Source organism: Colius striatus, chromosome 1, assembly GCF_028858725.1.
Source record: "Colius striatus isolate bColStr4 chromosome 1, bColStr4.1.hap1, whole genome shotgun sequence".
Taxonomy (NCBI): Eukaryota; Metazoa; Chordata; class Aves; order Coliiformes; family Coliidae; genus Colius; species Colius striatus.
Window position 1 is genome coordinate 169971546 of NC_084759.1, and position 14028 is coordinate 169985573.

A 14028-nucleotide genomic window follows, 5' to 3' on the forward strand; every position below is an offset into this window, starting at 1 on the left:
AAGAACCGTGCAGTTGGATGTAGAGAAGGCAGCTGTAGGTTTACTTGTCAAATGTAGGAAGGTGGGGGTTTTTTTACACTGATTTACAAGCCAAAATCCTAAACCACTTAACTCTTTCAACTTTTCCCAGAATTTCATTACTGCCTAATACAGGGCTCAACTGCTTTCTCAGCATCTGAAGAAAGCACAGAACATATGGAACTTGGCCAAGCAGAAGATATTCTTCGTGTTCTCTGTCAATAGTAACTGCTCAGCACAGACAGATGTTAGCACTATTTTCTTGCCTTAGTACTGATGGGAACCTAATGACTCTTGTATGATCTTTGTAGAGAGGGCAAAGGAGAAGGAAGAAAAAAAACTGAAAGAAAACTGGGGGCAAAAAAATACACTAACCACAAACAAAAATTACATCACCTGTCTAGCATGCTGATGGCTGCTAACAGTGGAGCCCTCAAGTGAAATACCAGGCTGACTACTGGACTTTATTAAAAATGTCAACAAAAAGAATACTTTAGGGTCCTGCAAAAACCTTGGATTCGAAAGGTCTCTCTCTAGTCTCTTTCAGTCTATTCAAGCGCGTTGCAGCAGATCTGTTCTTGTCAGTCACAGCTCTTGCACAATCTGTTTAATATTCTGAGCTACTCTCCATTAGTATTAACTGACAAATATGAAGACAACGATGTTGCCTGCAGCCTAGTCTCACCAAAACTCTGCTTTCCATTCCCATTTCTGTTTCAGCATGGACAAAAGGGCCCTAAAAATCTCCTCAGAAAATGGAATAATTCTGCAAGAAGCTGAGTGAATATGCTTGGAAGGACTCACTTGGCACTGACTTTCTTATATTTTTCCTTAAAAATCTGCTACTGATGATCATCAAAGAAGCAGCCAAATAAACACCTTGATATCACGAAAGAAAATTGAGTATTTTTTTAACTTTTCAGTGAAAAATGTTCAGATTTGAAGTGGATAATAAACTGTGGCCCACACAGGTCGTATTTTCAATGCACAGCTCTGAAAATGGCACATTCTACTGCACTGAAATTGCCTAGCACTTTTTTCTTCAGTTACTGCTTAACAGAAAGATGGCTGGTGAATCAATAAACCAAATCAGTTAGGTACCCCTTAAAAATTGGATAGCCCACAGTACTAGGAAGGATCTCTTCAAACTCTTCCTCAACCTATGTGTATAAATAATACCATAAACTAAACATCCCAAGTTTTAATAGTTATTGGGAGGGAAGTGGGATATTTGATTCCCTACAGCAGTTTACTCCAACACAGTATCTTGAAGCAGTATAGAGATGCCCAAGGCTTTTTAAAAACCTGAGGCAGCACCATCTCTTATCAGGTGCTTCCACCTCTACAAAAGGAAGAGAAAAAACCCAGATTTAACAGACAAAATCACATACTGATTTATCAGAGGAACATCTGCTAGTTACTTAAGAATTTGTATCAGGTTTTTATGGCGAGATTTTGGTGGTGGAGGGGCCTTCTGTGTGAAGCTTCCCCTACATCCGATGGAGCCAACGCCAGCCGGCTCCAAGAGAGAGATCCACTGCTGGCCAAGGCTGAGCCCATCAGCAACAGGAGCAGTGCCTCTGGGATAACGTATTTGGCAAGAGGGGAAAGTTGCTGCATGACAACTGCACACAGTGGCAGAGGGGAGCAAAAATATGCGAGAGCAACAAGTCTGCAGACAACAAGGTCAGTGAGGAAGGATGGGAGGTGCTGCAGGCACCAGAGTAGATACTCCCCTGCAGCCCGTGGTGCAGCCCATGGTGAAGCCCTGTCCCTGCAGCCATGGAGGCCATGGGGGAGCAGAGATGCACCTGCAGCCCAGGGAGAACCCCATGCTGGAGCAGGGGGATGCCCAAAGGAGGCTGGGATGCCACAGGAAGCCTGTGCTGGAGCAGGGGAAGAGCATGAGGAGGAAGAAGCTGTAGAGACAGCATGTGATGAAATTACATCAGTAGAGTTCAAATACTAAACTGCTACAAAACAAGACTGGAATCATTTCCAGCTTCTGAGCATAACTTGTATAACTGATGCATTTATATGTGTTGAAGCACATGTGAGGCTACAGACAGACAAGGAGAAATCACTGCACCCAGTTAAGCAATTTGCATAGCACTGTATTTCGACTTCTGCCTTAAATCAGGGTATTCTATTTACAATTGTTCTTGAAGCCCACAACGGGACAGAGACAAAAAAATATTAAAATAAAAAATGCCTATTTTATTTTCAGCTTTAAAGATGCATCTCTAAACAATCAGTAGAAAAAACAAGTAAAAAAAGTAAACACCAGCATTTTGTAAAATCACATTGAACTAATCCAAGACAATACAAAGTTTCCATACACCACTCAAATGCAGCTTGAAAAAAAAGAATTAAAAAGTAGTCCAAGATCCCTCTACTTGAAATAAATCATTAAGTACCCATAGACTTTAACTACAAAACAGGATACATTCTTTCATTTTTCTTCCATTGATGAAGTTGATTGCCACGTACTTCAATCATTTGCAAGTGGAATCCACAGTGTCTCAGTTACAGAACCAGAGAGAACACACGCAACCCCTCATTGAAGTCCTTCCATTTTCAGTATAGGCTCTGTCTCAAGTCAACACTCATCACATATCTTTAGACTGATCATCTTCTTCAAGTTTCCTGATTTCATTCTTTAAACAATTGATGGTTTCACGACTTGCTTTTAGTCTTTCCTTAAGCTCAGCAATTTCAAAACTAGTTTTCTTTTTGGCAGCTTCCAGCTTTTCCCTGGTTTTCACTTCAAGATCTGCAACTGCAGTGGTGGTAATAAAGAAAAATAAACATTTTAAGTATCACGGAGAATGTAATTCTTTTTAAATTGCAACAATAATTTGGATGGTGTGTATCCCGAAAAGAAACTATTATTGTTAGCCTTAGAGATTCAGTGTCTCAATGAATGTAAGCAAAATGGTATCCAAATAAAAACCTGCAACAAAAAAAACCACATCACTTTTGTGGATAGAGTTGTATGATTCACTGAATGCTTTTCCAGAGTTTTTTAAAGATTAAGTGGGGAAAAAGCCCTGAAGTGGTGACACCATATAAACTGATTATGGAGAATTACAGTAATTTGTGTGCCGTGCCCAGTGACAGCACGTGAAGGCCATGGGCACCAACTGAAATGCAGGAGGGTCCCTCTGAACATCAAGAAACTACTTGTACTGTGAGGGCGGCCAAGCACTAGCACAGGTTGCCCAGGGAGGGACTACATGTTTTGATTTTAAACTTACACTCTGTTTCATGCTTATAAGCACCTAGCGTGAGCTGGCGAGACGTTGTTAACAGCTGCTGCATCATTGCAGTGGGGTCTTGAAATATCTAATGAAGGAGAAAAATACACGGTATCACTAATACTCTTAAAAATAAAGTGAGGAGTACATAAAAAATTTTCATACCATTTCATCATAGAATTCAGAAACTACAGTTTTCTTTCCCAGGATGGCATTGGTATCAGACTGGAAAAGCTTTAGCAAGTGATACAAGGTTACCTGTGCAAAGACAGAAGATTATTAGCTTGACAACTGTAAGAAAATGCAAGTCTTATTCCAGATATCAACATCCTTCTTTATAAACAGCTGTACAGGACTTAAAAAAATCTTTTAAATAAACATTATGTAATTTCAGCAGAATTACTTAAATTTGATAGTTGGTGCTAAACACATTCCAAAGGCTCCTCGACACTTGAGAAATGTCTGGGCAAATGGTTTAGGATTAGTGTATGAAAACTACTAAGACAAACTTCTCATAGGTGTTTCTAAATAGATACTTTAGTTCAAGACCACTTTGCCAATTAATCAGTTAGAAAATGTTTTTTGTGACCCCATCATCCCTTCCTGTGAAGGAAAAATAGCAGGGGAGCCTGCGGATAGCTTTGCACTGAAATTTCTCCCTGTTGAGTTACTCTTCCACTACTGCACTGAAAATGGCAGGAGCTGGAGAGGAACCACTGACCACTTGGGCTGTGACCTAGGAAGAGGACACAGAGCTCACAAGTGATCCCTTCCAGAAACAGGCCTGCTAACGTGTGTGGGAGAGAGTGATACCTTCTCCAAAGAGAAGAACACAACACACAAAAACAGCCTTCCAAGAAGAAGCACAAAGGAAAAGCACCCAACCAACTTCAGGACAGCTTGGTCAAGCTGTGAACAGAATTAATACAGCAAGTCGGGATACTGCTGAGCACAACAGTGCAGGAAGCCCTTGCTAAGTCCAGTACCAATTTTAATAGATTCAAGGAAAATGTAAAACTCAATCATAGAATGGTCGGAGTTTGAAGGGACCTTGAGAGATCATTTAGTCCAACCCCCCTGCTAAGTAGGTCCATCTAGATCAGCTCACAGAAACATGTCCAAGTGCATTTTGAAGACCTACAAGAAAGGAGACTCCACACCCTCCCTGGGCAGCCTGTGCCACTGCTCTGTCACCCTCACAGTGAAATAGTTTCTTATGATATTTTAATGGAACTTTTTGTGTTCCAGCTTCATCCCATTACCCCTTTCCCTGTTGCTAGCTACTATAGAAAAAAGGGATGTCCCAACCTCCTGACACCCACCATTTAAATATTTGTAAATATTAATGAGATCCCCCCTCAGTCTCCTCTTCTCCAGACTAAACAGCCCCAGTTCCCGCAGCCTTTCCTCATATGAAAGATGTTCCAGTCCCCTGATCATCTTGGTGGCCCTGGGCTGGACTCTCTCCAGAAGTTCTCTGTCACTCTTGAGCTGGAGAGCTCAGAACGGGACACTGAACTCCAGATAAGGCCTCACCAGGGCAGAATAGAGGGGAAGCAGAACCTCTCTTGACCTGCTGGCTACACTCGATGCATCCCAGGATGCCATTGGCCTTCCTATAAGAACTGGCTTTACTAGGACAACGTACTTATTTTGACCAGCGATATCCTACAGCACAGCTTTAGCTCACTATAATTAATTGTCATTAAAAGTTTCATGTACTTACAGGTCTTTCATTTGGATCAATGAAAAATATCTTGATGATTATTTCAAATTCTCCCCAGCCCGTTTCAGTGATTTCATAGGGTGGTTTGGTAACGACTGCAGTGGGAAACACAGTGGTGTTAACAGGGGTGATAAAGCTCAATGGAACTAATCAAAATCTCAGCTCTAGGAACAGCTCCCCAAATGGCAAACCCACCTCTTAAAGGATTACCGTAGCTTTCGTGCAACTTGAACTGAATTTTTTTCACATAGGCAGACATATCCTGAAACAGAAATGCCGTTACTTATGCAACACACCACAATACTTGGGTAATCATTTGTCCTATGTGCTCATCGTTTATTCTGATGTAAACTTGGTATTTCTTCTGGCTTCAAGCACAGGAAAAAAGCAACAAGGTAGACGCGTGAATGTGGTCTGGCACACAGGTCTGTGGGTGCTTTCGTCCCGTGAATGTCCGCCAGTTTCCTCCCAGACTAGAAGATCGCTTAAGAAGCCTAAAAGCATCTTCCCTCTCGTTTTCCTTCCTGGGACCCCCCCAGAGGATGCGGTCCCCCCTTTACGTCCAAATGTGCTTCTGCCCGTCTCTCGAAGGCGGCTTTTGGAGACGCCGGCGCCCCGCCGCCGGGCGCAGCCCCCGCCAGCCCCGCGCATCGCACCGGCGGCAGCTTCCCGCACGGCCCCGGACCAGCCCGAAGGCCCGGCCGCCGCCCGCCGCCGCCCACCTCGTTCCTGTACGGCTTCACGTAAACCGTCCACTGGTGCGTGTGCCCGTCCTCTTCGCGCTTCTTCCCGAAATACCGCGCCACGTTCCCGTACACCACCGGCTTCACGATGGTAACGCCCTTCAAAAACAAGCGACACCGCGCCTGAGGCGCTGCGGGCGGCGGCCACGGGGAAGCCGCTGCCGCCGCTGCCCGCCGCCCCTCCCGCCCCGCGGCCGCACCTTCACCCTGCCGCCGGAGTCAGGCCCGAACTCGGCCATTCTCTTGAACATATTGCCCCGCGGGGGGGCGCCGCCGCCGCGCCGCCCGCGCCCCGCTCCCGCGCCGCCGCCGCCACCGCCGCGCCCGGCCCCGCCCCGGCCCCGCCATGCCCCGCGCCTTCCGGGCACGGCGCTTCCGGCGCCCTGACGCGCCGCGCCCGCCCACCGCGAGCCTGCGCCGGGCAGCGCCGCCGCCGCGCCTGCCACAGCGGGGCTCACGCAGCCCGGGCGCCGCTCCTGCCCGCGGCCCGCGCAGCCCTGCCCCTCCCGGCCCTGCCCCGCGGAGGCACACGCTGCTTTATGGGGAAACGGCCTTGAAGACCCTGTCGTTGCAAGCTCCTGCCATGGGCAGGGGCCACCTTCCGCTAGACCAGGTCGCCCCAAAGGTTCTGGCCTTGAGCACTTCCAGGGATACGGCAGCCACAACCTATGTCAGCATCCACACTGCAAAGAACTCCTTCCTTATGACTCACTACAACAGCCCTCTTCAGTTCGAAGCCGTTATCCCGTGTCTTACCAAGAAGTTGCACGTGCTGTTCTCCCAAGCTCAGTCGTGCTTGTTATGGGCTTCATAACATACCAGCCCAGCCCTATCCTGCCTCGGGGCAGCAGGAAGGGTGAGGGACGTGCACAGTCAATGGCTAACACCTACCTTGCTCCCCAGACAGGCTCAGAGCCCCTGTGTGCTTCCCTCCAGAGGAAACAGGTTTAAGGAGGAGCCACTGCCCCCAGCTGCTGCCTGCAGGTCCCACGGCCGTGCCTCTGCCTGGCCCCCCAGCGTTGCTGTGCACTCCCACTCTGTTCCACAGCTGCAGCTGTCTTCCCGCTCCCACAGCGAGGCCACCACAGACAGGCAAACGGCCCTCAGAGGAAAGAAGCACTGGAGGCAAAAGCACTGCAATTAGGAGCTGAGGAAGGATGATGAGAGGCTTTGAGTGAAGGCTCAATTAGACTGTGAAAGAGGAGGAGGGGAAGAGATCGTAAAGAGAAAAGCTGTAGAACATCAGTGTAGTCTGCCAGCAGAGATGGACTAAACCAATGGGATCCTAACCTCTAAACTCCAGCCATCATGGGGACTTGCTCACTTTAACAAAGTTTGTTGAATGGCAGTTCCCACCCCCTGCACCCACTGAACTTAACAGAGTCCCAGGCTGTGTCCTCAAAAGTTACTCACCCTAAGCTCACATTTCCAATAGACCTTCCTTGAGCAGCCAGGGGTAGGGGGCAAAATGCAATGAGTAGCCAAGACTTGATGTTGCCAGAGCAGTGCACACAACCTCTTAACACTGAGTCCATGGTGCTTCTCTTATATCTTAACCTCCACCTCCTTTTGGTTCCTCTGCTCTGTAGTAACCAGAAACACGGCCTCTTCAGTCCATAGGCAACTCTTAAACGTCCCTCCAGAATTACCAGATTTCATATGCGATGTGGAAAGCCACAGGAGGTCAGAGTGACATCATCTCAGAAGCATTTTCTCAAATGTCCCATGCTTAATAAAGAGGGAGCTGGCTATCTAAACTCTGCTATTCAGATTTGTTAGGAAATTATTACCCAAGTCCCGGTCTTACCGCACAGTTACTGCTCATCACAATTCTATCACCATTAACAACCTAACACAGCTTTAGGAGACAGAGGAGTTGTAATTGGCATAATTACTGTGTTACCCTCTGGCTCTGTAAAGGTGGCTCCTCTAGTCAGGTGCTGATGTATGGCAACGCCTCATTTGCCTGTCGGTATGAGCAACCTCCTGGTGCTGCTTGTTGAGAGTTCCTACGTGGTCTTGGGAGCACTGCTGGGTTTGTGGGGGCTTGGGGTGCAAGGGGGACCTGCAGCCAGTTGTCAGTGAGATGAAGCAACATGAAAGAGTAATGGGCGAAGAACAGGCACATGCAGCCTCCTTAACACTCATGATGAATCAACGCTTGTCCAAGATCTCCACAAATGGTAAAGCATGGAAGGCCCTCTGCACTAGCCCCCAGCACCTGTGTAGGACTCAGGTTTTGATAGTGGAATTAGTATGGAGAAGTGGGATTTACAGCTAATGGCAAGCCCTGAGGTTCAGTTGGTGGGTTTGTTGGGTTTTTTTCTACTATGGGCACAGGAAAACTGAACGACCACAAGCAGATTTACATTTAAATAACATTCAAAGATGTTACTTTTGACTAGACTTTGAAATTCAGATCTCTTAAATTCATTTGGGAAGGAAAGGGCAGGCAAAAAACAGTATAGCTGCTCACAATCTTATTTGACTGTAAGCAGGCTGTTAGGACAGCTTTGCTTGGGGAATTGCAGACACTTTGATAGGTGGGCTGGAAAATAATCTCTGTCAAGTTCAGCAACCTCTTTAAGAAATCAGCTCTTCAGCAGCCCACTTCAAATCACAACTCTCTGAGAGAACAGCAGCTTCTAACCTTACCCTTACCCATCTTCCATACTAAGCCCCTTGATGATACTGATTGCATCATGATATGTGAGTTCACTTTAACAACTGTGAATTGCATTTTTTTCCCCTCCTTTTTGAGGACTAATGTTGCCTCACAGTCAAGTAGCCTGGGAGACCTGGATTCTTATCTGATCCATGCTAAGGGAAATAAGTAACTAGGCAGGCAAAAGGACACCTAAATACAATACCTATGAAGTAAAGGTCTCAATCTTGTCATGGTAAACACAGCTAAAACCTTCTTAGACTTCAAACTTAGATTAGTTATAACCATTATTTTTATCCTTTTTTAAAAATTCACTCTAATAACCAAAATGGTGCTGTCTTCATAAGGAAGAAACAAAAACCTTAAGACATTCCTGCCTTGCAATCTACAATTAGCATTTCTAAACATCAAGTCAGGAATTCATGGCTTTCTGTTGGCCAAGCAGAAATATTCATCATTACTGCCTCATTCCCCTCCCTCCTTCTCTCAACAATTATCTCCAACTACTATCTGGGAACTAATTAATTTTCTAGGTCTTCTGTATAGCTGTCCCACTTTACCTTTTCAGCTGGAAAATAACCCCAACACAGCCCAAAGAGAGTAAAACTTGAAAGCCTTAGTTTTACTTGAGTTCAGGCTGATTCTACAGGCCTGACACATTATTCAGCATGTGTTTGTCACAGCTGAGTGAGTGCATTCACCACCCACAGAGGCTTCAAGGCACACCTGTGGCTGGAACCAGAGAGTATTTTCCCACCTGTTTTCCAATGGATGGAAGATGCCACTTTCTCCTTCATTTCCTGTCACTCACCCAGTCCAGCACTCTCCTACCATGAGGATACTAATGGTATCCTAGCCAGGAGCATCTTTATCCTTGTCTCCCACAGACATTGCATTTAAAGGTGCCTAATAAACAATTTTTGATCATCTTGCAGATTCTCAGGCTATTAAGCTTTGGGTCTTCACCCGCGACTTTGTAGATGTGACAACTCCCCCTGTGCTGAGAAGAGCACTCCTTTTTTACTCTCATATTTACAGAGCCATAGGATCATTTCGGTTGAAAGAGATCTTCAAGATGATTGAGTCTAACATCACACTGCCAAGCCCATCACTAAACCATGTCCCTCAGCACCTCATCTACGTGGCTTTTAAATATCTCCAAGGATGGTGACTCCATCACCTCCCTGGGCAGCCTGTGCCAGTGTCTAACCATCCTCTCAGTAAAGAAGTTTCTCCTCATATCCAACCTAAACCTCCCCTGGCACAACTTGAGGCCATTTCCTCTTGTCCTATTACTTGTTACTTGAGAGAAGAGACCAACCCCCACCTTGCTACAGCCTCCTTTCAGGTAGCTATAGACAGAGATCAGCTTCCTCCAGACTAAACCTCAGCTCCCTTAGCCACTCCTCATAAGACTAGCGCTCCAGCACCACACTGTCCTTGTAGCGAAAGGCCCCAAAATTGAACACAGTATTTGAGGTACAGCCTCACCAGTGCCCAGTACAGGGGCACAACCACTTCCCTGGCCCTGCTGGCCACACTGTTTCTGATACAGATCAGGATGCCATTGGCCTTCTTGGCCACCTGGGCACACCACTGGCTCATGTTCAGCTGTTGTCAATCAAAAACATATTGAAACTGTTCCTGAGTGCATGAAAGAGAGAAACCAGCAAAGGCAATTCTACATTCACACACAGAGAAAAGCTTGCAAAAAGCATCCTCCTTGAAGGAGGATCTGTCCTTGGAGCTTATGGATAAACTCCTGACTACACGTTCCCTTCTAAGGCGGCAGCTTTAACCCAAATCCTACAGACATCCAGATGTAAGGAACAATGTGTGAGCACTTGGGTGGCCTCAGTCAGGCTGGTAGCAAAGGCTGGATGAGGTACAGAAAATGCAGGGTTTGGCTTCATCTTGGGCTCACTCTTTGGATGGGCCGCCACGCTCCTGGACAATGTGCATGAAGAGCAGGACAGTGATCAAACACCCCCAATCAGCAGACAGCATCCCTCATTGTGGGTGTGCAGGCAGAAGTGCAATCACTGCTCGGATGGCAGAGCACTTGGAGAAACAAGTGTTGCTCTGCTGTCCCTTACTCGTATCACTTCAGTGTGGCAGAGCAGGAGGAAATGCTGTGGCAGTCCTGCACGTGGCTCACGGGGAAGGTTAACTGTCACTTATGTTACAAGTCAAGTGCTGTGGAGTGGCTTTGGCAAACTGCTGAGGGGGTGCCTATCAAAATCCTGCAATAATGCTCGCTGCAGCTGTATTACTTCTTAGTTCTGCTGAGCCAGATAACCACTTCATCTGCCTCTCACTTAACGTCAGCCTGCCCCAAACATCCCTAAGTGGTTTGCCCTTAACAGTTTGCCAAGACACGCTTTGTGAAGGACAAAGAGGTGCTGGAAACCCCAGCAAAATTTATTAGTGTCTCTGGGTTATTTCAAAGCAACTACACGACAGGTGCAATAAAATGCACAAACGCGGTGACAAGGATGTTCCTCTACAGTATTTTAGGAATGACCCCAAACAATAACACGAACTGGCAGGAACACTGGGTGACGAGCCTTTTAACTAGACACCTTTTGCTGCAAAACTGAGGCAACTCCAGTCCCACCAGTGAAGTGGAAGAAAAGAGGCTGAAGAATTAAATGGCTGCTAAAGATGACATAAAAATAGGCTAATATTTGTCAAAGATACAAACTTGGAGTTAATGAAGGACAAGGATTTAATACAGGAACAAGTGAGTGATCTAGAAAATGGCACAGTAGGAACAGAACAGGATTTAAGAGCATCAGACACTTTATTGGAAATATCTGACTACGTACCCTAGCTGATGCAGCAGGGAAGACAATTTCAGTAAATGGACTAAATATGCTAATGACACCACACAATCCCCTCTATGGCCTCATCTGGAAAAGCATGTGTGTTTCTGTTAAAGGGAGGTATATTCTCTCTTGTTACAGGTAAAATTAACTGAAAGGCAAATGTGCAAGAATAGGACAAGTTCCACCTAACAAAGTCTGTCCTAAAGAAGGCAAGAGCCTCCTTAAATTTACCAAAATAAAGGCAGAAGGAGGATTAACTAGTCATGGTGAATACTTTAAGGAGTTAAGTACAGTGGAAAGGGAAATAACTAGATAGGGAACAATACTGGCACAAGATCAAATGAATATAATCTAGCCAAAAAGAAATCCAGGCAGCCACTCAGGTTTGTAACCCATGGAGCAAGGAAGGAGTGCGACACCCTTTCCAAAGGAAGAGCAAAAGTAAACACCCCTGACTGACCCTGTCAGGTTGCAGGATACATCCTGGAAGGGGTTATAAGACACAATTAGCTGTCCCAGCTAGTTGATAGGACTGAATTTCTTCTCCCCAGGGATATTTTTCATTCTGTATTGCTACTTACTTCACTTTTTTTCTGTGGTCTTGCAACACTGTATGCAAGGCTAAGAGACACTCACACCAACTTCCAACCCCTTTTACCTTTGATTTGCCATGCTGGGCATGACTTGCCATAGAGGAGACTGATATGGGAGAATGAAAAAGAAATAACATATTTTTTTAAACCTCAAAGATTTGGCAAACAAGAGAATACTGAATGGATTGATTGTCTCAATGTTCACAGGCTTGAATGTTGTTACCAGCATGGAAGGACATTTAAGAGAAAAGAGAAAAAAAAAAGAGGAAAAATAAAGCAAAAGAGAAAAAGGGTAAAGGTGGTGGTGTGGTTTAACCCCAGCCAGCAACTAAGAACTGTGCAGCCTCTCCCCTCCCATAGGATAGGGAGAACTGGAAAAAACAAAACTCATAGGTTGGTAGCAGCTAAAATAAAATGATAAGAATAAATATGATTGTAATGAAAGGGAATATATCAAAAAGAAACAAAACCCAAGGAAACACAAGTGTTGTCTGATGTCACTGGCTCAGCACCTGGTGACTGATGCCCGAGCAGTGATCTGCCCTTCCCTACCAACTCCTCCAGTCCATGTACTGGGCATGAAGCTCTATGGTATGGAATAGCCCTGGGACTAGTTGGGGTCAGCTGTCCTGGCCATGCTCCCTCCCAGCTCCTGGTGCACCTCCAGCCTGCTCGCTGGCAGGGCAGAGTGAGAAGCAGAAAAGGCCTTGGCTCTGCGCAAGCACTGCTTAGCAATAATCAAAACACCCAAAACATTTTTCTCAGCACAACTCCAAAACAGAGCCCTGTACCAGCTGCCAGGAAGAAAATTAACCCTATCCCAGTTGAAAATGAAACAAGAAGGTGGGGGGGGGGAGGAAAGAATGGAAGGGGGGAGAAAAAAATGTGGCAGAACTGGAGAAACTGGCACTGGATGTGTGCTCTTTGCCTACTGAAATAGAGGAAGTCACCTCAAACTGAGCAGTCTTCAAAGCAGTCACTTTCAGAGTCACGAGAAGGTTGCAGCATAGGGCCAGACAGGGAAGAAAAACTTTGTAGGAACAAGTGGAATGGAAAAAAGTCTGCATAACAAGATGACGTGGAAAGGACTGGAAATGGATGGGACTGTGTGAACTAGATGGTGTTACCCAGGTTCTTGTGTATAGTAAGGAGCTGGAAGTGCCCTGAAGAACACAGGTCCTGAACCTGCTTCTAATAACCTATTTTTGGGGGCTGTTGCACATGTTCTGCCACCATGATGTAACCATTGAGCTCAGGCTCTGCCCAAGTGTGCAGCTTAGGTGAAGCTTTACCATATGCCTCTGTTGTGAAAAGAAGTGAGCTGTGTAAAGGCAGCTGGTTGCTCCTCACAGAGCCACAGACAGTGCACAGATACTGACACATCCCATAAGGAAAGATCAACTTCAAGACTAAAATCTCAATGTAAATTCCTGGGTTCCTAACATCCTCACTCAGGTTAGGTTAATATGGTTAATAATTAAATAGATTTAAGTTTGGAATTACAGGTTAAATTTGTCCATTCTTACAAGTTAAAAAGAGGTGGGAACATTTTTATTCTTGGTAAAGGGATTACAATCAATCTCACAGGAGCTGACCTTGCAGAAGTGTCACATAAGACTTCCCCCAGACTTCTTTCAGTCCTGAAAAGGACAAACTTGAGTGAGGAAAGAGGATCAGGCGCAGCTGGAGGTAGCACAGACCTGGCTCCAGCAAGGAACGAACTCTCTACCACCATCTTTGCTAGCCCCAATGGTTTTAACAGACTATTACTTTAATTTGGAAGTAATGTGTTTATGGCAGCTTGCCAGTTTTTTCAAGTCAAGACTTGAATCTTTAGAAACCTCCTTTCTTCAGTAATGCACCCAAGCTTCTCACAAGTTACAAATTCAAGCTAGTTATTGCCATAATTATAACAACAACAACAAAAAAAAGCTGAAGGGGGTGATAATGTAGAGGTTAATAGATTTACTCCTAAAATTGAGTAAAAGGCTAATATATGGTTTTTTTAACATTATAAATAACTGAATGGAATAGTCAGGGATAGCTTAAAATTAGGAGGGCGCAGTAGGGATCTCACATGAAAGAACAAAAAAGTTATTTTTCTAAAGTATCATGCTGTTACCACTCTGAAAGAAACATCAAGATAACTTTCCTGGACTCCAGCTGAGATGGAAGCCAGACAGCAGATAGCTTTAATA

The 14028-nt window shown here is 45.4% G+C and overlaps 1 protein-coding gene across 1 annotated transcript; it reads right to left on the reverse strand.

The window, feature by feature from the left end:
* Window positions 1–2129: 2129 nt before the first annotated feature.
* Window positions 2130–6048, reverse strand: YEATS4 (YEATS domain containing 4). The gene is made up of 7 exons (XM_062004826.1): window positions 5945–6048; window positions 5724–5843; window positions 5197–5263; window positions 5002–5096; window positions 3441–3533; window positions 3276–3363; window positions 2130–2797 (listed from the first exon to the last, which is right to left on the reverse strand). Exons 1-7 carry the CDS (start codon window positions 5993–5995, stop codon window positions 2628–2630), a joined length of 684 nt encoding a protein of 227 aa, XP_061860810.1. The 5' UTR covers window positions 5996–6048; the 3' UTR covers window positions 2130–2627.
* Window positions 6049–14028: the final 7980 nt, after the last annotated feature.